At 37.6% G+C, this 26,121-nt stretch overlaps 1 protein-coding gene across 15 annotated transcripts in view; it reads right to left on the bottom strand.

Moving 5' to 3' along the window:
* The window catches only part of CASK (calcium/calmodulin dependent serine protein kinase), a 372,938-nt gene that overhangs the window by 28,762 nt on the left and 318,055 nt on the right, over positions 1-26,121 (bottom strand). For 7 of the 15 annotated variants that reach the window (XM_070785242.1, XM_070785243.1, XM_070785244.1 and 4 more), the window contains 6 exons: positions 19,527-19,605; positions 12,045-12,130; positions 10,925-10,993; positions 8,025-8,093; positions 6,578-6,613; positions 4,752-4,948 (listed from right to left, as the gene is read on the bottom strand). In XM_070785242.1, the coding sequence (XP_070641343.1) occupies positions 4,752-4,948; positions 6,578-6,613; positions 8,025-8,093; positions 10,925-10,993; positions 12,045-12,130; positions 19,527-19,605 (536 nt within the window). The remainder of the gene's footprint in view (positions 1-4,751; positions 4,949-6,577; positions 6,614-8,024; positions 8,094-10,924; positions 10,994-12,044; positions 12,131-19,526; positions 19,606-26,121) is intronic. The other 8 variants (XM_070785249.1, XM_070785251.1, XM_070785252.1 and 5 more) reach the window with 3 other exon arrangements.

Raw genomic sequence — 26,121 nt, 5'->3', positions numbered from 1 at the left:
TGTGCCCGACTCTTAGCGACCCCATGGTCTGGAGCCTACCAGGCTCCTCCGTCCATGGGATTTTCCAGGCAAGAGTACTGGAGTGGGGTGCCATTGCCTTCTCCGAATTAGAGAAAGGAAATGCCATAGCTTTGTCTATATGGACCTTTGTAGGCAAAGTAATGTCTCTGCTTTTTAATACACTAACTAGGTTTGTCATTGCTTTTCTTCCAAGGAGCAAGTGTCTTAATTTTCAAGGCTGCAGTCACCATCTACAGTGATTTTGGAGCCCAAGAAAATAAACTCTCTCACTGTTTCCATTGTTTCCCCATCTGCCATTAAGTGATGGGATTGGATGCCATGATCTTCGTTTTTTAATGTTGAGTTTTAAGCTAGCCTTTTCACTCTCTTCTTTCACCTTCATCAAGAGGCTCTTTAGTTCTTCTTTGCTTTCTGTCATAAGGGTGGTGTCATCTGCATATCTGAAGTTATTGATATTTCTCCCAGCAATCTTAATCCCAGTTTGTGCTTCATCCAGCCTGGTATTTAACATGATATACTTTGCATATAAGTTAAATAGCCAGGGTGACAATATATCACCTTGATGTACTCCTTTCCCGATTTGGAACCAGTCTGTTGTTCCATGTCCAGTTCTAACTGTTGCTTCCTGACCTACATATAGGTCTCTTAGGAGGCAGGTAAGGTGGTCTGGTATTCCCATTTTCCAGCTTGTTGTGATCTACACAGTCAAAGGCTTTAGCATAGTCAGTAAAGCAGAAGTCGATGTTTTTCTGGAATTCTCTTGCTTTTTCTATGATCCAATGGATGCTGGCAATTTGATCTCTGGTTCCTCTGCCTTTTCTACATCCAGCTTGTACATCTGGAAGTTTTCGGTTCACATACTGTTGAAGCATAGCTTGAAGAATTTTGAGCATTACCTTGCTAGCATGTGAAATAAGTCCAAATGTGTGGTAGTTTGAGCATTCTTTGGGACTGGAATGAAAATGGACCTTTTCCAGTCCTGTGGCCACTGCTGACTTTTCCAAATGTGCTGGCATATTGAGTGTAGCACTTTAAAAGCATCTTTTAGGATTTGAAATAACTCAGCTGGAATTCCATCACCTTCACTAGCTTTGTTTGTAGTGATGCTTCCTAAGGTCCACTTGACTTCACATTCCAGGATGTCTGGCTCTAGGTGAGTGATCACACTATTGTGATTATCTGGGTTGTGAAGATCTTTTTTGTACAGTTCTTCTGTGTATTCTTGCCACCTCTTCTTAATATCTTCTGCTTCTGTTAGGTCCTTACCATTTCTGTCCTTTATTGAGTCCATCTTTGCATGAAATGTTCCCTTGGTATCTCTAATTTTCTTGAAGAGATTTCTAGTCTTTCCCATTCTATTGTTTTCCTCTATTTCTTTGCATTGATCACTGAGGAAGGCTTTCTTATCTCTCCTTGCTATTCTTTGGAACTCTGAATTCAAATGGGTATATCTTTCCTTTTCTCCTAGCCTTTTGCTTCTCTTCTTGTCTCAACTATCTGTAAGGCCTCCTCAGACAACCTTTTTGCATTTCTTTTTCTTGGGGATGGTTTTGATCACCACCTGCTGTACCATGTTACGAACCTCTGTCCATAGTTCTTTAGGCACTCTGTCTATCAGATCTAATCCCTTGAATCTATTTGTCACTTACATGGTATAATTGTAAGGGATTTGATTTAGGTCATACCTGAATAGCCTAGTGGTTTTCCCTATGTTCTTCCATTTAAGTCTGAATTTTGCAGTAAGGAGTTCATGATCTAAGCCACAGTCAGCTCCTGGTCTTGTTTTTGCCAACTGTATAGAGCTTCTCCATCTTTGGCTGCAAAGAATATAATCAATCAATCTGATTTCTGTATTGACCATCTGGTGATGTCCATGTGTAGAGTCATTTCTTGTGTCATAGGAAGAATGCTGTGACCAGTGCATTCTTTTGGCAAAACTCTGTTAGCCTTTGCCCTGCTTCATTTTGCACTCCAAGGCCAAACTTGCCTGTTACTCCAGGTATCTCTTGACTTCCTACTTTTGTATTCCATTCCCCTATGATGACAAGGCCATTTTTTTTTTTTGGTGTGAGTTCCAGAAGGTCTTGTAGGTCTTTATAGAAGCATAGTTAGTGTTAATCACTCAGTCGTGCCTGACTCTTTGGGACCCCATGGACTGCAGTCCACCAGGTTCCTCTGTCCATGAGATTTTCCAGGCAAGGATACTGGAGTGGGTTGCCATTTCCTTCTCCAGGGGATTTTCCCAACCCAGGGATCGAACCCGGGTCTCCTGCACTGCAGGCAGATTCTTTACCGACTGAGGTATAAGGGAAGCCCTTATAGAAGCCACCTCCCTTTTTTAAACAACTGTGCTTACTAGCAGGCTTTTAATAATCAGTAATATGTATATTACTTGGTCTCCTAATTCCAATATATGATGCGGGTTTGATTCTGTTTCTGGTGTCTGTTATTGCTCACTGGTTTCCATGTGCACCTGCGTATTTTGACTTGCTGGTCATTGCCCTGGAGAAAGTCCATGCAGGGGGTGGTTAGGAGGAGCCCTAGGATAAAAGTGCTCTCCTTCAGAGACTTTCATTTGTCTATAACAGATATATGGAAGTATTAGTAAACAAGAAACCTCACATCAAGTGCATAGCTGGACTTCCCCTGGCTGTCCCAGGCTATGTGTACCTGGGTGCAAATTCATTTGGGGTAGACCAGTAGCCACAATGGAGAAGGCGATGGCACCCACTCCAGTACTCTTGCCTGGAAAATCCCATGGATGGAGGAACCTGGTGGGCCACAGTCCATGGGGTCGCGAAGAGTCGGACAAGACTCAGCAACTTCACTTTCACTTTTCACTTTCATGCATTGGAGGAGGAAATGGCAACCCACTTCAGTGTTCTTGCCTGGAGAATCCCAGGGATGGGGGAGCCTGGTGGGCTGCTGTCTATGGGGTCGCACAGAGTCAGACACGACTGAAGCGACTTAGCAGCAGCAGCAGCAGAGGCCACAATGTTTTCAGGGAAACTTTGTTTTCCTTTTGCTGTGCTCACTGACAAGGCATCCTTCTCTACAGTCCCCTGGTGTGGAAGGGAAGTAAGGGAATGCTTATCAGTTTGCTCTTAACCTAGGGATATAGCTTTTTGCAGTCCTAACAGTGTGGGATGGGTCTCCTAACTGATTCTCCTACTTATACAGGCCTTACTGGGTCTTAACCTTGGTCCTCTGGCAGAGAAGTTCTTAGTAATAGAATGCCCTCATGGCAAAGTGGACCAGTTTGGAGCTCTCATTTTTACCGCTCTGATTAATGGCTTTCATATAAAAATTGGTCACTGAGTTCCCCAATACCTTTTAAGGTAATTTTCAAAAACATATTTTCTGCAGCACATCTCATTTTTTTCCACCAGGAGGATTGGTCCAGACAATCTAGTCTACCATTATAGGCAACAGGAAGCAAATCTGCTTTTCCACTGTCATTTCTCAGGCTTCCCCCAGGGGACTTAAGAGTTATAGGTATTGGTGAGACATAATTTATACAAATGATCTGACCAGGGAGAAGAGGTCTAGAATCTACATAAATATTTTCAAGAGACACTCATTCACATATGGCAACATTCAAGAACACATTTTGTAAAATGTAAATATCAGTGCTAACATAATAACATCACTAGCAAAAGGACTTAGACATCACTTTCCTCTCACTAATGCTTAAACTGTTTTTTGAAGATCGGACCCAAAGATGGCATCAGAGGGAAGGCTTCTACTTCCGTTATGTGGGCCTATGTTTCCTAGTATAAAATGATGGCATCTGAAGTTCTTAGCTCCAATGTGCTAAATTTAAAAGTATTTTTGGGAACCCTGGAATTTAGCTGAAAGAAGTGATCAAGCAAAAGAGATTAACTGAAAAATCCCTTTAATTAGTAAAAAACTGGGTGAAAAACAACTATGCGTCTATGAACTCGATGCCTTTAATCTCTTTTAGTTAGGTTCAAATAAGTATTTTGGACATGAAGATCTCTCTCTTTTGAAGATATCTCTTTGGCACTAGATTTCTGATATATATTGCCAAAGTACAGACAAAGGTAAAACTATCAGCATTTTTCAAAAAACAGCAAATTATAACATTAATAACAGAAATAGATTTTACCAAAATATACAGTAATCCCTGACTCCTCTCAGTTAAAAACATGTCTGAAAACTGCCTGATTTTAACCTGCTTTCAAAGCTTAAACTTTCTAACAGACACACATTTTAAAAGACCTGGCAGGGTAAAGAACGAAGCTTCTGTCTCCCTTCTAATAGCGAAACACTTTAAATACCTGGAGTGACCGTGAATCCTGGCATCTGAGTTTTTCACTGGTGGTGGAGCGGAATGGGGTTGGTGAGAGCATGTGGAGGGGCAAAGAGAGGGTACATTTAAAAAAAAATGCAATTCTAAAAGGCTGGAAACAGCATACAGGCGTAGAGGGCTCTGCTAAGAGATCACGATGTGACTATGACCCGACTCAGCCTCTCTCTAGACCTTCCTCTCCTTCTGTGTGAAACAAAGACCTGACTCTATAAATAGGAGCTCACTTGGGGCTGACAACTGAGAATTCTCGGCAGACTCATTTGAATTGCGTTTGGCTAATAGAGCAAACAATATATTAAACAGGTTTTACCCTATAAAACAGCAAAACATAAAGGTGGAAAATGGCTCGCCAGGCTTCGTTTATATGAGAAACCAAAACAACACAACACAGACATACCATTCCTGAAGTTCTGGAGAAGGAATGAGACCTGCCGTTCCATTTTTGGAGTTTTCCAGTTTACCCTGCCACCAATTGTGATCGTCCTTACTAATAATCTGGATAATGTCACCAACTCTGAATCGAATGCCAGCTTCTTTGCAGGGGATGAGGTCATCCTTAGCTGGATCATATTCAAATTGTGCTCTTACATAGATCTATAAAACAGGAGTTTGTAAGAAAAAACGCCACAGTGATATGAAAGAAAACAGTCAGTTCTAACTGAATAACCATGGACTAACACTACAATACGAACAGGACATTAGATGGTGAACACAAATATGATGCATGGAAATACAACACAGAAAACTGCTACCACTAGAACAATGTACTATTTTTGATGTGTACAGTTACAAATCTCTGCTCTTTTTATTTGGATAGAACATTTAAGGTATTTGTTCAATAAAGACTTTATTTCTGCTTTTACTATAACAGAATAGGCTTAAAATTATAGTGAAATATGCTTACCGTTTGAAAATCTGCATATATGTAGTTGATATTATGGGTAAGTTGTCATGATCACGTGGCAGGCTTTAAGCCATAACCACAAGCATTCAGGGAAGGTTTTAACCCTAAAGCAGCACGATACGAAACTAGCAAGAACTCAGTGTTGCTAACGTGCTATAAAATGCCTCCATGACAACTGGCAGTGTGTCTACACACTGCTGATAAACTTAACTGTAACTCAAACATTTTAAAAAAGCATTTAAAATTAGTTTAATTTTGCAAATAGCATTTCTACTTTATATTCGCATTTTACTCTTCTTCGAGAAGAAAAATGAATTTAAGTCCTACGTTTGCCAATGTAACACTTAAAATCTGCAGAGCTTCAGGAGATGGATAGTTCAAGGCTCTGAGTTTTATGATATGTAAATGTAACTAGTAAATATAAAAGGAAACAGATTAGCATACAAGGGGTTATCACATGGCACCATTTTATGAATTACTGGATTTCTAAATAATATAAAACAAGGTGCTAGATATTCAGTATTGCATCATTGGAGTGATTTCTATCAGGTGCTAGTTTATGCAAATCTTAACTCCCAATTTGATTATTTTTAAGAGCACATTTCAAGAAAAATTCCATAAAATTTCTATCTTGAAATTACATTTGAATATTAATATTAAAGTCACTGTAAAACCAACCTGAAGGGTTTGGAACTATTGTGTTATTATTCTGTTTGTTTCTTTTCAGAAATCCAGCCTATAAAAGTTATAAGTCTCTGCATTTGCACCTAAAATTTAAACTCAATGTGCCAGCAAATAAAAGTTGCTTGTCTCAGGCAGCACTTAACTTTTCATGTTTGATTAGGGACATAAAGCCAGGATTTTTCTGTTGTTGTTTTTTCCCCACTGTATGTGGCTTTCAGAAATACACATGCAAATACAAATTAAAAAACCTACAAGCTTCAGATAATTATTGCTTAAAAATGTTCATTGGAATGTACATTTTAGTTATTCTTAGAATTCAAAGTATTTTGTAGCCTTTAAAAATTTATTTCCACCCTAGAGGCAGGCCCATAAGATCCCCAAAGGCTGAATTCTTAACCATCAACACAAAATGATCAGGTTGAAATTATAATAACCATCACAGCTACAAAGATGTTAGGGAAAAAATCCTTATAGAGAATTAGTCATGTGTAATGTGTTAAAATGAAATGGTACAAGCTCTCAATGCTCAAATGTTATGGTCCAAAATGCAGACATTATGGGATGGAAAGGGTTAATAAAGGATTGGCTATTAGCAGCTCAGTTTAGAGAAATTTCTATAGAGGATATCTATTCACCTGTCGTCCTTTTGGTTGGGTAGTTGATGGCAAGTCCTGTAGAATAAAGCCAACCCAGGAGAAAAATTTTCATTTACTTTTCAAAGAGTACAAGGTAATTTGTGTGTTCTGTTACATTATGGTTAAAAAATGAGCTAGATTTAAGTTGTAAAGAGATAATATACATTATTCCATTTCTCAGAAATGTTGAGTTATCAAAAAAGAAAAATCAAACCCAGGCCATTTAGCAGCAAGCTGAAGAAAGCAGGTAAATTTAAGCAGAGAGAAATGTGTTCTTAAGAAACAACTCAGCATCTTCAACACAAAAGCCACTGCAAGTGAAACAGCCTATTTAAAAAACACCCCCAAAACTCAAAAGAGCTATTGCCCTTTTCGACTTAGTTACTGCAACCATTTAAGATTTTGAAAAATTCAATGGTTGTATGGATTTTTTACCATCTTACAGTTGTTAAATGTTAACTGTTATAAATGAATTCCTTTGGTAGCCTATTTTGAAGTTGCAAATAAAAGTCACAGGAAATTTTCTAACATTTCTCTTACTTATATCATTCCATCTGAGGTGATCTCAAAGTATTTATAAATTAGCTCAAATTATTTACAAATTTACCTCATAAAAATGATATATTTTTAAAGGGCAAGTTAAAGAGTGATACTGCTGTATCATTAGAACTCTCATTTTTAACAGCAATATCAGCAACTTAAGAGATTTTGTTATTTCAAAATATTTCAAAAATTCACACACCTGCACCTGTAAGTGCTCCCATTTGCTTACATAAATTAAAAACAATTCTTTTTACTTTCCAAAATGGATAGTTCTGACAAAAAGTGAAATTCCAAGTTCAAGTCAAAATATAAAGTACTTTGTGTTAAAGATGTGATAACAGCGTGGCTTAAGTGCAGTTTGAAGCCAGTTCCTTTTGCTTTTCATATCCAGGCAAGGCTTATAATTCACAGAAGTATGTGCACGTACCACAGTAACAGAGGGCACACCAATTCGTAAACTTAGATAGCGGAAACTAAACATGTTGCTGATATCACTCAGAATAGACAACTACAAAGCCCGAGAATACCCAAATTCCTACTCTGCAAAATTCTTATATTTCTTTATCTTTCACAAGTGAAAAAAAAATGTTGAGAAATTTCAACAAATTTCCATTTACATCCTCTGCATAACTTTGAGCAAAGTCATAGACAGCAGCTGGGTGACACAGAAATATTTTGAGAATGACCAAAGCAGTCTTGAACTATATTTCTTAAAATTTAACTAATGAAAGGTATTTTCAATGAGAAGAACGAGATTTTCCAGGAGTAAACTGCATTGTAGCTGTAGTAGCCTTGTATATCGGCAGAAGACAATATTTCCACTGAACACATGTAACTAGAACACTCATGGCAGGTGGCACCAACAAAATTGTCACACTTTGCTGTGTGGAGCTAGAGTTCTTACCGAAACAGAATTGTTAGTGCTGCTATGACCATTAGCTGGGGACTGTCTGGAAGTGGAGGGGGAATCTCTCTGAAATAAGACACAAGGTTCATTAACACAGAACACCAGCAGAGAAACAAGAGATATTCATATCAACAGTTACAACCACAGGCTGACAACCATTTCCTTTGAGGTTTTAGCTGTAAAGGTGCCATACTGACTTACTTGCATGATTTCAGAGAAGCACGAAAAAATGTTTGTGCAGTCTGAAGATTCACATGTTGTAAGTGATGACCGTGTCATTCATTAATCATTTCTTTCCTGTCTCTAACATTCTGTAACCTTTGCTTTTTTAAAATGAGAACCCGAAGGGTGACTTGATATTAAAATCCTATCAACTACTGTAAAGTGACAAAGATTACTATAACATTGTGCTAAAGATCCCAATTGCATATCTTTTTTAATTGAAAATTAGGTGTTAAAAGTATTTAATAATCTTTAGGTACCTCAGTATCAAAAATTACCGAATGACACAATTTGAAGAGAAGTGAAGTCGCTCAGTCGTGCCCGACTCTTTGCAACCCCATGGACAGTAGCCTGCACCAAGCTCCTCCGTCCATGGGATTCTCCAGGCAAGAGTACTGGAGTGGGGTGCCATTTCCTTCTCCAGGGAATCTTCCCGACCCAGGGATTGAACCCAGGTCTCCCGCATCTTAGACAGACGCTTTACCGTCTGAGCCACCAGGGAAGTGAAGTGAACCTTAAAAAAGACTTCTTACATTGCAATCACCTTAGAATCTTTCTAGGCTAGATATTACTAATAAGGGTAAAAGATAGTTATAGACCAGAGAAGAAACCTTTATTTTTAAAGAATATTTTAGCAGATTAATTAAAACAATAATCTTGAGCCTCTACAAATATTACACTTCTGGCAAAGATTCCAGCAGCCACAGCCAACTATACTATATGACACACTCAAAATCCTTTCCAGGCTCCACTCCCTTGTTGTCCAAATCAACTATAATGTTAAAACAAGGAGAGGATGAAAGTAAGTATTTAAAATTTTAGTTGAGTTCTTGGAAATCTTTGAAATGTGCATGTCCACTCAAAAGGCATTTGCTTTTTCTAGAAGACTTAAAGAAAACTTCTGGAACCTGTTGGCCTTTAAATAATGGGATTCCTTAGATGAGGATTCTCAGATGTTAGTGAGCAGAATGTCTAGGTGCCACCCCCAGAGACTCATGTCAGTAGGGCCAGGACGTGGGGTGGAGGTCCCCGCTTTTACCAATGGCCAGGGTGATGCTGAGGTAGGTAGCCAGAGAGCCTTTCTTTAGGAAGTACTGTTGTAGCTGGGAAGAATTCAACCACAGGCTTGAACTCTGCCACAGGACAGGAGAGTCAAAGAGATTGGTGGGGGAGGTACCTTGATTCCTACTATTCAGAGGTTGAGAAGGTAAGAGGGGGCTCTTTTTACTCAAGAGCATAGCATTTATATGTGTCCTACTGGTCCTACATCAAAACCAGTTCAACCACTCAAAAACACAAGAGAAACTTATATTAATAACTAACACTATCTTCTGGCTAGTGAGCCAAAAAGACAAAAACCAATCGGACTTACTAAATTTCTTCCAAGATGTGAAATGGTATGAGGACCACTTATGATTTTTAGAATATCAGAATGCTTGACATAAAAGATGCATGTGACAGTTTTTCTTTTCCAGCAAGGTTTGTGTACTAGGTAACAAATATCAAAACTATGAATCCTGGAACAGAAGTTCTGTATTTTGTTTTGAAATGTAATTGAAGTTCCATAAAAAGCCACCAAGAGGAGCTCAAGACTTGATATAACAGAAACCCCACTTGTCATGGCTCACTAAAAATATACTTGACGAAACTACAAATTCTTATACCTATCTTCAATAGGTTTAGGGAAAACAGGAAGCCTCTGATTTTTCTTGTGAAATTTACATCATTACTAGAGACAGGAAGAAACACTGTAATTTCTCCCTCAACTTCTCCTAAGTACAAATTCAATTTTCTAGACCGGTTCCAGTAAGTTGCCAGCCAGTCTTAAACACTCACTGGAGGAAACGTGTACTTCATACTGATGTTACACATACTTGGAAGGTGCACATCAAAGTGCGAGCTTCAGACAAAAATATTCAAACTGAAGGTGCAATGACCGAAGGATGCCCTCACTTAGGCTGGCTCATATTTCCAAATATAAAAAGAATGATTTTTGAATCTCACTTGCTAACCAATAGCAAACTGAATAATATAGGCTGGGAAAGCTACAGTTTCTCAAGGATAAGCCTACTGTAAGAAAGGAGCTTGGGGTTTGTATTACTCTAGAACACTTACTTGTTTCCAAGTCAGATAACATTCCAATTTAAACAATTTCACAGAAGGTTGTAAAAACCTCTATTCCACTAATAACATCAGTTATCAATTCCTCATAGGCTTAAAATCCATCTAGAGACCTCTCAGAATTATTTGAATACCTCTATCTTAACAAGAAATAGACCACTTTTCAGATTCTTGGAAAGAAGAACTATCTAATGTGATTTCTTAACAAGGGAAGTAAATATACTTCCTGGAAACATTATTGCAATTATCATCTTTCATCCTCCCCCAGAGACTCATTCTTTATTAAACCTCTGTCATTATTTGGAGCTTCTCTCTATGTATTTTGCTTCGCTTCCAGCCTGCAAGAAGTTTAGGTGCTGAGGAGAACCCCGTGGAAGAGGGCTGAGTAGGTGGGTGGGACCTACTCTGTTCCGTTATCTTTGTTGTAAAATTGGTGTGCAGTGATCAACAGCACAGGCAGAAACAATTTCCCAGAAGAAGCCAAAACATTCAGCCATCAGCAGACAGTTAGTTAAGAACCCAGAGGAGATGGGGTGTTTCGTTAGAGCTATTACCTCACAGGATGATGACTGAGTGCGGTAACTTGGCACGATCTTGAAGGTGATACTCCCCCGCATTTCCCGCTGGAGGAAACAGAAAGGAGAGCTCTTTGAACAAACAAATGTTGCACACAACAACACGTAAGAAACCACTGAAAACGTTTCAGGGGTATTTAGTGCAAGCCAGCCGACAGCACAGGGGCCTAAAAATGAAACCGAGTTACAAAAGCAGGAACTGCTCACAGTAACACAGGAGGCTGCTCCTGGGAACAGCCCTGCAAAGTCAAGGCTGACTGCCCTGTTCACACAGCAGTGGTGCAACAGACCTCTGACGGTGATCTTTTCATAGATGCGGAGACAACTCTAAGTGACATGCCTTTCGAAAGTGAATACAAGTTGAAATGGACTACAGAACAAGTAATTATGTAAGAATTATATTTGGGAGGCTACATGATGATGGTGTACTCCATAAAATCTGCTTTTTAGTTCATAATTTAGGCCTTAGTTTTGACTGTCAGTGACTCTGTGGTGCTTACTGTACCTTCAGTAGATATAAATAGCACAGGAGGCTGCTACACTGCGGTGGGAAGAAGGTGCAGGACCAGAGGTCTAAACATCTCCCTCTGCTCGCCAGGGCCTGTCATTCTGCAGCCCCCAGCCCGCCCCAATCCAAAGCCTAATTTGAACACCAATTTTGGATATATATGGTAAAAAATGGCCTGATCTACCATGAGTTTCCTTTTCCCTGCTCTATAGAGAAATCCCATATAGCTGGCTATGACTCAGCTACACAGGAAAGAGGTTTCTGACATTGCTGATGTCAGCAGAGTTGAGGTCAGTGAGAAACTAGTTCACAAGTATGCACAACTGCAAAGGTTTTCTTTAAACATCTGCTCACTAAGAACCAGGAGACAAAGGACTGAAAGGAGAATGTTCAAGCCCACACTGCTGAAAATGGGCAAAATGTTTCTAAGCTCTGCTGCATGTAACCATTTTTCTAGTTCTCAGTTTTTATGAATGTTGCACAAGACCACACAGATGATCGTACCAGATTACAAAAGAATACCCCTTATTTAATAAACAAATTAATGAACTGAAAGTTGATTTCAGAAAAAGTGACTTTCATTTGACTCACAAGCATTTTTTGCAGCTGTTCCACTGTTTGGTTGGCTACACTGATGCCATTGATTTCTCGAATTTCATCTCCGACATGAAGTGTACCTAAGAAATTACACAAAATTATAAACATGAAATGATATATACTTTTATAATAATAAAATCCAAAGTCAGCAAGGTAAGTAATTTTTAAAAATTAAGCTAAATACTAAAGGCTAATATTTCAGAACCAGGTATGAGTTAGGCTCATATAGTAAACTCGCCAAAACAGATACACCTAACTTATGGAGGACACAGTTTTGAAAGATGACTAAAAATCTGCTTATTTTTCTGAGAGACTCCTTATGTATATAGCTGTTTAAAACTATGACTTCCAGATGCAGCCTATCTGGGTTCATATCTCTGCTTCATCATGTATTAGCTTCCAGATCTTGGGTAACTTACTGAAAATTTACCTGAAAACTCATATTTATAAAATGGAGATGAAAATAGTATCTATCTGATAGGATTGTTGTGAGGATTAAATGAGTTTATTAGATGCAGAGGACTTAGAACTGTTCTTGGTGCATAGTGCCATTTAAGTATTTGCTGATATCATCATTATTATCTACCAAATATGATACAAAGGTTGTTGATTTTTCAAAAAATTGTGGTGATAATATCTGTATATCAATAAATTTATATTAGACATACTGAAACTTTTTAATAATAATTTGGTAGGCACTTCAGGGTTCTGTCACACTTCAACTAGAAAAAGTGAGAAACAATGGTTAAATAGTGTTACGTAAATTTTTGCTTTATTTATGAATTGCACACACGTTTAGTCATTGACCTGACTTCATTATGCAAAGCTCATGGTATCTTTAAGACATACACACTAAAATGCAGATAAAAAGCCTTGTATTTGCTTCAAAGTAATCCAGGGGCAGTAGGGCAAATACAGGTGAAATCAGTATGGTCATGAATTAACAATAATTCTACCTGGGTTATGGGTACGTAGGTGATCATCGCACTATTCTTTCCACTTTTCTCTACTTGAACTCACTGCACTATTCTCTCTAACCATGTTTGAAAGTTAACATAATTAAACATAAAACAAAAATTTGGGGACTTTTGTTTTCAATATGGTAGATTGCTGCTAAGTCGCTTCAGTCGTGTCCGACTCTGTGCGACCCCATAGACGGCAGCCCACCAGGCTCCCCCGTCTCTGGGATCCTCCAGGCAAGAACACTGGAGTGGGTTGCCATTTCCTTCTCCAGTGCATGAAAGTGAGAAGTGAAAGTGAAGTCGCTCAGTCGTGTCCAACTCCTAGCAACCCCATGGACTGCAGCTTACCAGGCTCCTCTGTCCATGGGATTTTCCAGGCAAGAGTACTGGAGTGGGGTACCATTGCCTTCGCCTCAATATGGTAGATTAGGCACTCACAAACTCTCTTACAACTATATCCCATGTAGGGCTCACCCCTTGAAGTGTTACTGGTCTTACAAAATGAATGTGAATCCCCAAGAATACTTCCCATTTCCATCCCCACTCTCCCTTCCACAGTTAAGAACCCAGTGAGCTGGATCCAGAGTGGTGGCAAAATCAAGATGGAATGAAACCAGTGGGAGGGGTAGATGCCATTGCCATACTGCTTCCTGGCTGCCTTCTGAGTCTTGGGCCAATAGCAAGTTAGAGAAGCTAAGCCCAGGATTCTGCAGGGAGCCAAGACTCAGTTCAGTGGCACTCTGTGGCAGCTGGTAAAACACAGAACAGACCACTTTTGGAGGAAAGTATTCCCAGTTTAGGCTCCCACGACTTCTACTGATTTCAGCAAGCAATAAGCTTATAATCAAAGATCACCAAACATACAATAAGGCAAACTATTATGTGAGTCATCAGAAAGAGAAGAAATAGATTTAGACCCTCAAGGAGGATAGATGCTGGAATGGTCAGATATAGACTACAGGAATACCTTGTTTTCTTGTGCTTTGCTTTACTGTGCCTCAAAGATAACCACATTTTTTATAGATTGAAGGTTTGTGGCAACCCTGTGTTGAGCAAGTCTATCTGTGCCATTTTTCCAACAGTGTTTGCTCACTTCCTGTCTCTGTATCACACACTGGTAATTCTCACACTATTTCAAACTTTTTCATTATTATTATATTCATTATGGTGATCTGTGATGAGTGATCTCTGCTGTTCTGGCAATGTTATGAACTGTGCTTATATAAGATGGCAAACAATTGATTGCTGAAATGGCACCAAAGGATTTAGAATATTACATAAACTTAGTTAATAAAGCAGTGGCAGGGTTTGAGAGGATTTACTCCTGTTTTGAATGAGGTTCTACCATGGGTAAAATGCTATCAAGCAGCAGTGCATGCTACAAAGAAACCACTTGTGAAAGGAAGAGTGGGTCAATGAGGCAAACTTCATTGTCTTAAGAAACTGCCACAGCCAACTCAGCCTTCGGCAACCACCACCCTGACCAATCAGCAGCCATCAACATCTAGACAATACCCTCCACCAGGAGCAAAGAATATGATTTGCTGAGGCTTAGATGATGGTTAGCATTTTTTTAGTAATAAAGTAATTTTAAATTAAAGTATATACATTTTAAAAGACATAATGCTACTATACACTTAGTAGGTGATAAGTGAAGTCTCTCAGTCGTGTCTGACTCTTTGCGACCCCACAGATTGTAGCCCACCAGGCTCCTCCATCCATGGGATTCTCCAGGCAAGAATACTGGAGTGGGTTGCCATGTCCTTCTCCAGGGGATAGCATAGTACAAACATAAATTTTATGTGCACTGGTAAACAAAAAAATTCATGTGACTCATTTTATTGCAGTGGTCTGAAACCAAGACTGTAGTATCTCTAAGGTATGCCTGTATAAAATAGTTATATGTTAAAGAAAAAGAAAGAAAGGGACCTTTTTTGCAAGGATGAGCATGCAACAAGAGATTATCAGATGTGAACAGACAGATCTGAAAACAAAAATAAGAACAAGTGACTAGTACTTCTAGAAAGGAAAAATATAATCAGTAGCATAAATCAATGAATGGATGCATTGAACAGGAGTTCAGATATGGCTGAAGAGTTTCAGCTAATTGGAAGACATAACCAAATAAATTAACTAGAATGCAGGTCAGAGAAATAAGGAGGTAAGAAAGATAGGAAACAAGAAATAAAACATGAAAAAGATATTAAGAGATATGGAGGGAATGTCTAACACACATCTACCTAGAGTTCAGAAGGAGATGATAGAGTGAATGTAGAGGCAATATTTTAAGAAATATGGTTGCAAATTTTCTTGAATGATGCAAACATGATCACACAGCTCCAGGAAGAATAATGTATCCCAAATAGGATAAATAAAAAGAAAGCCATGCCAGGAGGTAGTAAAAGTACAGAACATCGAAGACAAAGAGCTTATGAAGTCCAGGGAGAAAGGAGAGATCATCTACAAAGCAAGGACAATTGTAGTGACACCAGATTTCTCAAGATCAAACAACAGATGCCAAAAGAAACCGGAATGGTAACCATTAACCTAAAATTGTGCTCTCAGCAAAAGTAATCAAGATTGAGGTAGAAATGAAATATTTACAGATAATACCACCTGAAGGAGTTTATCAACAAGAGACTATCACTAAAGGAACTATAAAGGATATAGTTTAGGAAGAATGAAAAATGCTCACCAAAGGGTGGTCTGCAATGCAAAAGGAATAATAAACAAATAAAATCGTAAACATTTATGTAAATTCAAACAACAATGGTCATGTATTTTAAGATAATTTCAAATCTGTGGATTTAAAATAGGACAGAATAAAAATGCTGGGCAAGAATAATATGTAAGTCAAGTAAGAAAGTGAAGTCGCTCAGTCGTGTCCAACTCTTTGCAACCCCATGGACTGAAGCCTACCAGCCTCCTCCATCTATGGGATTTTCCAGGCAAGAGTACTAGAGTGGGTTGCCATTTCCTTCTCCAGGGGATCTTCCTGATCCAGGGATCAAACCCCGATCTACCGCACTGCAGGTAGATGCTTTACCGTCTGAGCCACCAGGAAAGTGCATGTAAGTCAAGAATGGGATCTAACTTGATTCCAATGTCTTTGTATTCTTTGAGAGAGTGGAATTAATATACTGTTTCCCTTTAGTGTGAAAGTGAAAAGTGAAAGTCGCTCAGTTGTGTCTGACTCTTTGTGACCCCATGGACTGTGGCCTGCTAGGCTCCCCTGTTCATGGGATTCTCCAGGCCAGAATACTGGAGTGGGTGTAGCTGTTCCCTTCTCCAGGGATTGAACCCAGGTCTCCTGCATAGCAGGTGTCTGTCTGAGTCATCATATGTCAAGTTAAATATGTATGACAAGTTTTCAAGGTAACCACCTAAAAAGAGAAATAGAATGCTGAAAGTCTAAGCTACCAGGGCGGAATGAACAAACATGAAGAAAAACATCAGTTAAAATATGGAATAAATTAAAAAAAAAACCCAAGATGATAGAAATCATTACTGAAATATTAATGGACTACATTAAATATTGATGGACTTTCCTTGCCCATTAAAAGATAGCAATCATCAGAAAGTGAAAGTGACTCAGTCGTGTCCAACTCTTTGTGACCCCATGGACTGTACAGTCCATGTAATTCTCCAAGCCAGAATACTGGAGTGGGTAGCTTTTCCCTACTCCAGGGGATCTTCCCAACCCAGGGATCTTCCCAACCCAGGGATCTAACCCAGGTCTCCTGCATTGCAGGCGGATTTTTCGCAATCATCAGAGGGCACTACAAAATGAAAACCTCAGATTTAGAAATGTTTGTAAGACACACTCTACAGCACACAGGCACAGAATGGTTAGAAATAAAAGAAGAAGACATCCTAGCAAATAACTAAAATAAAGCTGGAATAACTACATTAAAATAAAATAAGTTTTAAGTAGAACGTATAATAAGGATAGACATGGTTACCAGGCACTTCTATGCTCCTAATAAAACAGCCTTGAATATATACATCGAGAGATCTATAGATAGAAATAGAAAAACTCAACTGTGATAATTGGAATATTTCAATAATTATTGATAGGTCAAACAGAAAAAAAATTAGTCAATATATAGAATGTTTGAACAACAATTAACCTTAAGCAATCATATAGAGAACTCTGCATGTAACAGGAACAAAACAGTCTTCTTAGGTACAACATGGGCCATTTATAAAAATGACGAAAGGTCTATGCCATAAAGCAAATCTGACCAAACCTCAACAAAATGGTGTCATATAGACCGCATTCTCTGACTCCAGTGCAATTAACTTAGAAGTAAAACACAAAAAGATAGATAGGAAACCCTCTTAAATGTGGCACATAAAAACATCTCTAAATACCTTGTAGGGCAATGAAAAATATAATAATAGAGATGTTAAAAATACTTATAACTGAATTACAATAAAAATGCTTCATCTCAAAACTGGTAAGATACAGATAAAACAGTACTTCAAGAGGTAGAGTTTAATCTTAAATACATAGAGACGAAGAAAGACTGGGATAAATGAACCAAGTGTCAGATTTTAAAAGTTAGATAAAACCAATAGAAAGTAGAAGGAAGGAGGAAATAAAAAAATAGGTCATGAAAAAATAAAATAGGTAAGTTGATCAGGAGGAAAAAGACAAGGCACATATAAATGACCTTAGGAATAAACATGGGTACATAATTACAGAGACAGTAGAAACATTAATAAAAACGTAAGAGGACACTAAGAAGAAGCTTACTAGAATAATTTTAAAAATGTAAAAAATTTCAGGAAAATGTAATTTACCAAACTCACCCAAGATATAGAAAGCCTGACCAGCCTTATGAATGTTAAAGAAACTGACAGTGGTAACAAAAAAATATTCCTTAAAACAAAACAAAACATAAAACACCAGGCCTTGATTGTTTTATAGGCAAGTTCTACTAAACTTTCAGGCTACAAATCATTCCAATGTTATACAATATTCAGAGAACTTATGAAGAGAGTTTCTCCAAGTCATTTTTGAGGCCAAGGTAACTTTGAAACTAAAATCAGATAGAGAAACGTAGGAAAGGAAAATTAACCACAGGCCAGTCTCACTCACAATTGTGATCACAAAAATCGAAAACAAAATAATAGCACATAGAATCAAGCAGTACGTACCAAAAGATAATACACAATGAATACCCTGGGCTTATCTGAGAAATGCTGGGGAGGTTATCATTAGGAAATCTTTAAAAGTCATTCACCACATTAAGAGAAAAGAAAATAAATCATCTTAGCAGATGCAGAAGAAGCATTTGATAAAATTCAAACTCAGTCATAATTTAAATGTCCAGTAACTAAGAATATAAAAGAACTTCTTCAGCTCTAATAAAAAAGTATCTACTAAAAATCTATAGTAAACATTCTTCTTCATGGGGAAACATTGGAAAGCTACCTCTTAAAAACAAGAATAGGACAAGGATACCCACTATACCACTTCTATTAAAGACAGCAGGGGCTAGCCAGTGTGGTAATAAAACAAAAAGAAATTAAAGAAATAATGATGTAACTTTACTGAATGTATACTAAATTATTAAAAATAATAAGCAAAAAATTCCTACAGGATTCTAAAACCAAGTATCTTTCTGTGTGAGTGCTATCCACTCATGAAACCTATAGACTGCACTGAAGGTAGCAGTAATGCCAGGCACCATCTGTGTACATAAGCAGTCATCTCCAAAGAGGACAAGAAAGCACTAAAAGGCTGATGGTGTTACCTCTTGCTCTCCAGGGTGAAGGAAAGAGGTGTTAAGCACATATACAACACGATCTCAAAGAAAGGAAGTCTAATTTTTGGACAGGAGAATCACTTTTGGATCAGGCTCTAAATACTAATACATATAACACAGTCGCTTCAAAGAGGAACCTAAACCTGCATGTCCAAATCTTATCCACTGGAGAGTTAACAGTAGCTCCACTTTCTCAAAAAATCATTTTTTGTCTACTTCAGTCCTTAGTGAATTCCCTTCTCAACTACATTTACTGTAGCAGGTGTTAAGAACTTAATTACGGATTTGATCTTTCTTATTTTACCACTGAAATATTATATTGTTATTTATCAAACTCTGATTTCCTAATTTATAAATAGTATATCTCATTCCTGAATGAATTATAGTAGTCAACTGTCATTTAACTTTGCAAATATATATACATATATCTTATATCCCATGGTAGATGTCTTCCATATATCCTGGGACCCATATGATACTTCAGTTTATCTCCCATGGCCTCTAATAAGTCAGGATCTAAAGAGTGACTCAGAGATGCTCCAGCAACAGAACTGTATAGTATAACTGAAGCATGTGGAGATGAATACAAGTGAGTGGAGGCCAACAATGATTAAAACCAAAGACAGATAAATCATTTGTATAAACCATCAATCAAACTGATTTTTTATATGGATCATAAAACACTATACTATATGAAAAAAAACTAAGATAGGAAAGAAAGAATTATATATGGAACTTACCTTGCCTGTGAATCATGCCCCCATGCATGATTCTTGCAACGATACAGTGATTTAGTTCATTCATTTTTAAAGTGATTCCCTGTAAAAAGTTAAGCAAAAATAGAATTACTATGACAGGGCATTCTTTTTATGTCTGTGATTATGCTGTAGATAACCTTAACTACAAAAGTAGGAAAACATTAAAGAAAATATGGAAAATGGAGGAAAAAACTCTACTATGCCATGACAGAAATATTAATTTTGATATTTTGGTTACTCTAACAATAGCATACATATATTTTATATAATGCTTTTTAATCTTATAAGTATTTTCCATGTTGCTAATTCTCCACTTGGTCATGATGTATTTTTCTTTTTTGAGGTATGGATTTGTTTAGAATTTGTGCATCTAAGTACCTGGTTACTGGTCTGTAGTTTTCTTTACTTGCAAAATGTCTGATTTTGGTATCAGGGTAATGCTAGTAGCTATTATACCTCTTCTTCCTCCTTTTCATCAAAAATAGTAAGTTGGGAAGAATTCTTTTCTTTTCAATGTTTTGGGAGGAGTCTGTGTACAATTGGTACTGTTTCTTTATTATATGTTTGGTAGAATTTACCAGTAAAGCCACCTTGGCCTGGAGTTTTCTTTGAGGGATTTTTTAAAAGACTAACTTCAATTTTTAAATAGTATAGGGCAATTCAGTTTATTCCAAAGTGAGTTTTGGTAGTTTGTCTCCCCCGAAATGTGTCTATTTAATTTAGGTTGTTTAATTTATTGACATAAAGTTGTTTACCATATTTCCTTATTATTCTTTTTATATCTGTAGGATCTATAGTAATGTTACTTCTCTTATGCATGATATTGGTAATTAGTGTCTTCACCCCCACACCTGATTGATCTGATCTTGTCAAAGGAAAGGCTTGTTTTATTGATTTTTTAAATTGTTTCACTTTCTTAAAGTGAAACAATTGATTTTTTAAATTGTTTCCACTTTGATCTTTATTATTTCTTTTCTTTTACTCACTTTGGGTTTAATTTGCTTTTTTGGTTCTAGTTTCTTTAGGTGGAAGGTGAGGTCATTGTTTTAAGATATTTCTTTTTTTTTAAGACTGGTATTTAGTGCTACACTTTTTTTCTCCCTAAGTACTGTTTTAGCATATTCTACAAGTTCTGGTATGTTGTGATTTCATTTTCATTCACTTCAAAATACTTTAAAATTTCTCTTTTGATTTCTTCTTTCATCCATGGGTTATTTGAAATTGTATAATTTAGTTTTCAAGTGCTTGGGGATTTTTCCTGACATCTTTCTGTTATTCATTTCTAATTTAATTCCACTGTGGCCTGAGAATATACTTTGATATTAATATAGTCATTTCAGCTTCCTTTTATTAATGTCATCATAGTATATCTTTTTCCAGTCTTTTCCTTTAAAATGATTTGTTTTCATTTATAAAGCATTTCTTATGGGCAATATATAATTTGGTCTTGCTTCCCTCCTATACCCCAATCTGACAATCTCTACTTTTTAATTTGGGAGAATTTAGACAATTTATATTTAATATGATTACCGATTACTGATGAATATATCTTCTTGCTATTTGATTTTTATTTGTCCCATCTCTCCCATGCTCCCCTTTTCTGCATTCTTTTGGATTAGTTCATTTATTTTCATTCTATTTTCCCCTCCTGTTTTATTAGCTATAATTGTTCTGTTGTTTTGGTGGTTGCTTTAGGGTTTATAGCATACATCTTTAACTTACCAGTCTACCTTCAAGTGATATTATACCATGTGAAATGTATTATAAGAATCTTATAACAGTATACTTCCACTTCCTTCCTCCTGACTTTTGTGCTGTTATATATTTTACTTTTACATGTTAAAAAATCCCAAACTCATTGCTACTATTTTTGTTTAGACTTCCATTTACCTTTCAGAGAGATTTAAATGATAAGGATATCCTTTAACATTTATTACACTGTAAGTCTATCAAATTCTTTCAGTTTTGTTAAGTCTGAAAATATCTTTATTTTGCCTTTTTTTAATTAGTGTTTTTTTAAAATACTATTTTATCTTTTGAATTAATTTTTATTAGAGTATAGTTGCTTTACAATGTTGTATTAGTTTCTTGCTGTACAACAAAGTATATCATATATATATATATAATATACATATCATATATATATATATAATATACATATCATATATATATATATATAATATACATATCATATACATATATCCACTCTTTTTAAGACTTCCTTCCTATTTAGGTCACCACAGAGCATCAAGTAGAGTTCCTTGTGCTAAATGGTAGGTTCTCATTAATTATTTTATACATATTAGTGTACCTATGTCAGTTCCAATTTCCCAATTTGTCCCACCCCTGCTCTCCCCCTTGGTAACCATAAGTTTGTTCTCTACAAATGTGACTCTGTTTCTGCTTTGCTAGTAAGTTCATCTCTACCATTTTTCTAGACTCCACATATAAGTGATACTATATTTGTTTTTCTCTGACTTCACTCTGTATGACAATCTCTAGGTCCATCCACATCTCTGCAAATGGCACCATTTCATTCCTTTTTATGGGTGAATAATATCCCCAAATTCCAACAATATTCCACTACACACACACACACACACACTGTATATCACATCTTCTTTATCCATTCCTCTGTTGATGGACATTTACGTTGCTTCCATGACTTGGCTATTGTAAATAGTGCTACAATGAACACTGGGGTGCATGCATCTTTTCAAATTATGGTTTTCTCCAGATCTAGGAGTGGGATTGCTGGGTCATATGGTAGCTCTATATTTTAGTTTTTTTTGGAACCTCCATACTGTTCTATATAGTTTGCCTTTATTTTATGATAGATAATTATACTGGGTTTAGAATTCTAAGTTGAGAGGTTTTTTTCCCCCCAGTACTTTAAAATTATTGTTTTCTTGATTATACTTTCTCATAAGAGATCTGATACCACTCTTATCTTTGTCCCCCTGTATGTAACATTTCCTTTTTATCTCTGTTTTTAAGATCTTCCTGTTTATCACAGGTTCTAAGCAGTTTGATTATGATGTACTTTGGTGTTGTTTTCTTCATGTGTCTTGTGCTTGGGGTTCACTGTGGTTCTTGTATCTGCAGATTTATAGTTTTCATCAAATTTGGAATGTTTTCAGCCATTATTTCTTCAAAAACACTTTGTTTCTTCCTCACCCTCTTCTCCCTCATAGATTCCAATGAACCAAGTATTAGTTTGCTTGAAATTGTGCCACAGCTCAGTGATATTCTTTTCATTTCTCAAAATTCTTTTTTCTTTCTGTGTTTTGTTTTGGGTAGTTTCTATTGCTATGTCTTTTGAGTTCACAAATCTATTCTTCTGAAATGTCTAAACTGCCATTAATCCCATAGTGCAATTTTCCTGCTAATTCAAATAGTGCTGTCAGTTATTTTTTTATTTCTATATTCTTAAGCTTTGTCCTGGGATGTAGTTCAGCTATTTGGAAAGAGTGATCCTTTGGGCCTTGCTTTCAGGATTTGTTAAGGCGGGTCTGGAGCAATTCTCTGTCTAGGGCTAATAATTCCTCATTACTGAGGCAAGACCTTCCTAAGCACTCCACACAATGGCCCTTGAATTGGTTTTTCTAGTCTGGGAGGTGGGGACAGACAGTGAGTGTTGGGCACTGTTCCCTCTCATCCTTTTTGGATGGCCTTTCCTTGGCTCTGAGTAGGTTCCTGTCATAAACGTGCAGATCATTATTCAGATAAATACACGAGGGGGACCCTCTAGAGTTTTGTCTCTGTGCAGCTCTCTCCACTTCAGCACTCTGTCCTATGAATGTTATTGCTTTGGTCTTCCCAGGCCCTCAGCTCTGTGTCCTCAGGGAGTCCGATCTGCCTCAGTTCCCCTTCACCATGCTGTGGCCTGGAAACTCTCTCACGTCAGTAAGGTGGGACGATCACTGGGCTTGTTTGCTTCCTGTTTCTTAGGGATCACTGTTCTTTGCTGCCAGATGCCCAATATCTTGAAAACAGTTCTTTTATCGTTGTGTGTGTTCTTTTTGTTGTTGTTGTTGTTTCAGGTGAGAAAGTAAATCTGTTCGCTGTTATTCCACCTTGGTTGGAAGTGGAACCTCTGTATACTTAATGCCAGAATACTATTCTATGGAATAGATGACAACTTTTTGTTTTTAATTACAAGCCTTCTGGACTGGTCTTAAAAAATATTTATTTATTTCTTGGCTGTGCTGGGTCTTCATTGCCACAGGCAGGCTTTCTCTAGCTGTGGCGAGTGGGGATGAGACTTTAGATGTGGTGTGTTGGCTTCTCATTGCGGTGGCTTCTCTTATTGTGCAGCGCAGGCTTTACAGTGTGGGGCTTCAGCAGTTGTGGCTCGCGGGCTCTCGAGTGCAGGCTCAGTAGTTGGGTGCATGGACTTAGTTGCCCCATGGCGTGTGGAATATTCCTGGATCAGGGATCAAACCCATGTCCCCTGCATTGGCAGGCAGATTCCCAACCACCGGACCACTGGGGAAGTCCGATTACAACTCTTACTTTCCAGTTATTCACCATTATAAGACAAGCTTTCATAAACATATCTTTGTACTAGACTTGGTTGTTTCTAAGAATCACATGGAGACCTTTTAGATAATACTGATTTCTAATTTCACTCTTTTGATTAGTCTGGAATAGAGCCCAGATCTATATTTTTAACAAGCTCCCTCAGTGAAAACTGATCTTGAATTTGAGATGATTGGGGGTAGCAGGACTCTGTCTTATTTTCTTCACCGGAAAATAACAGTTAGAAAGTTCCATGAAAATATTTGAGACTTTATAATCTAGACCCTACCTGAATTTGTACAATTCTACAACATATAACTTTGCACAGTTCCTATTTTGTGGTTCTTAGAAATGGTAAGCAAGCAATTAAAAATAAACTGGTTTCCCAAATGTTTCTAGTCCCACATTCAACTGTACTGCTCAAGTTTCATTTCCAACTTGTGCATTCAATCAGCACATATGGTTACCAAGAGAGGTGCTCCTGGAAAAATGCTGTAAATTAATGTGTAAGTCAAATCTAATTTCATAAGGGAAATGACAGTACAATGAGGATTCCATTCTTGAAATTACCGAATTAGCATATTCATTCAACCAATATTACTGTGAACCTGTTACATGGCAGATACTCTGCTAGGCATGGAAGTGAATGAGATAGACAAAACAAAGTAGGTAGCCCTATGGAAACTGAGTTCCAGGAAGGGGCAGTGTCTTGTCCACCACTACGTCACTGGCATGCAGTCATCTGCACATCGTTGTTGTTCAGCTGCTCAGTCATCTCTGACTCTTTGCAACCTCTTTGTCTCCTCTCACGGCTAGGGAAAGTTCACCTCAAATCAACCAAAGTTAGTATTTATTATTTTGTCTGCTTCAAACGTTTCTCTGCAGAGAAGAACTGACTCATGTTTTCTCTGTTCACAAGTTCCCAAATTCCAGGGAAAGGCTTGGCCCAGCTACTGCTGAACCTAGCCCAGCTTGCTATAAACTCCTGGCTTTTCCTTGTTTACATAAGCCTCTTCCCAATTGTCTACACTATTTGAAGTTCAGTGTTTAACACATGCAACTATGGGAGTTTCCCAATCAACAGAGAAATAATTCAAAGTGTGATGTTAAAAATGGGAAAACAAGGGTGTAATGTGAATATATCACCCTTGGGGGATGGACCTAGCATACCTAGTTGGATATATTTTAGAAGGTCCAAAAAGCAAAAGAAATCAGACAAGTATATGCTGCATGATACTATAATGTTTTTTAACAGGACAAAGAAGCAAATGAAGTTGTATTAAATGTAAAACTATAGAAAACTATATTCCTGAAAATATATTTCAGATAAAATAATTTCCATTTTTATGGCAACCAATTAAAGGGAGAAGAACTACACACCTTCACTAGGATCATAGAAGATGGAAGAGAGAAGGGCTTCTTTAAGGAGACTTTTGGGGAAGACTCAAGGCTATTTTATGCTTGCTGAAAAGTGTAATTCAGGGGTACAGATTTATGCTTTCACTCAGTCTATGTTTCTAATGTAGTTAATCTTCATATGGAACATCAAGCAACTGTCATTGAATTGCTTTAGAACGTGACGATCACAAGACACTTCTGGGCCTCCTCCTCCTTTTTTTTTTTAAAGTCTTTATTGAATCCATTACAATATTGCTCCTGTTTTATGTTTTGTTTTTTTTGGCCATGAGGCATGTGGGATCCCAGCTCCCAGACCAGGGATCGAACCTGCACCCTTTCTATTAGAAGGCGAAGACTTAACCACTGGACCACCAGGGAAATCCCTGGGCCTTTCTTGTGGTACCTTCCACTTTCCTATCTACTCTGATTGGCTGAACATCACCCCTTCTCATGCTTCTCTGACACAGTCTTTCCTCCCCTATAGTTCTGTCATAATCACACCTGTTAAACAAACTGTGCTAAAGTGCATATCTACTTGTTTAATGTAGGGAGCCCTGGGACTTTCCTGGTGGGCCAGTGGTTAAGTCTCTGTGCCTCCTGGGTATGGGGGACAGGTTCTGTCCTTGGCTGGGGAACTAACAGCCTGCATGCTGCACAG

Source organism: Bos indicus, chromosome X (assembly GCF_029378745.1).
Source record: "Bos indicus isolate NIAB-ARS_2022 breed Sahiwal x Tharparkar chromosome X, NIAB-ARS_B.indTharparkar_mat_pri_1.0, whole genome shotgun sequence".
NCBI classification, from domain to species: Eukaryota; Metazoa; Chordata; class Mammalia; order Artiodactyla; family Bovidae; genus Bos; species Bos indicus.
The sequence above is the reverse complement of the archived record's forward strand: the minus strand, read 5'-3'. Positions and strand labels throughout refer to the sequence as shown.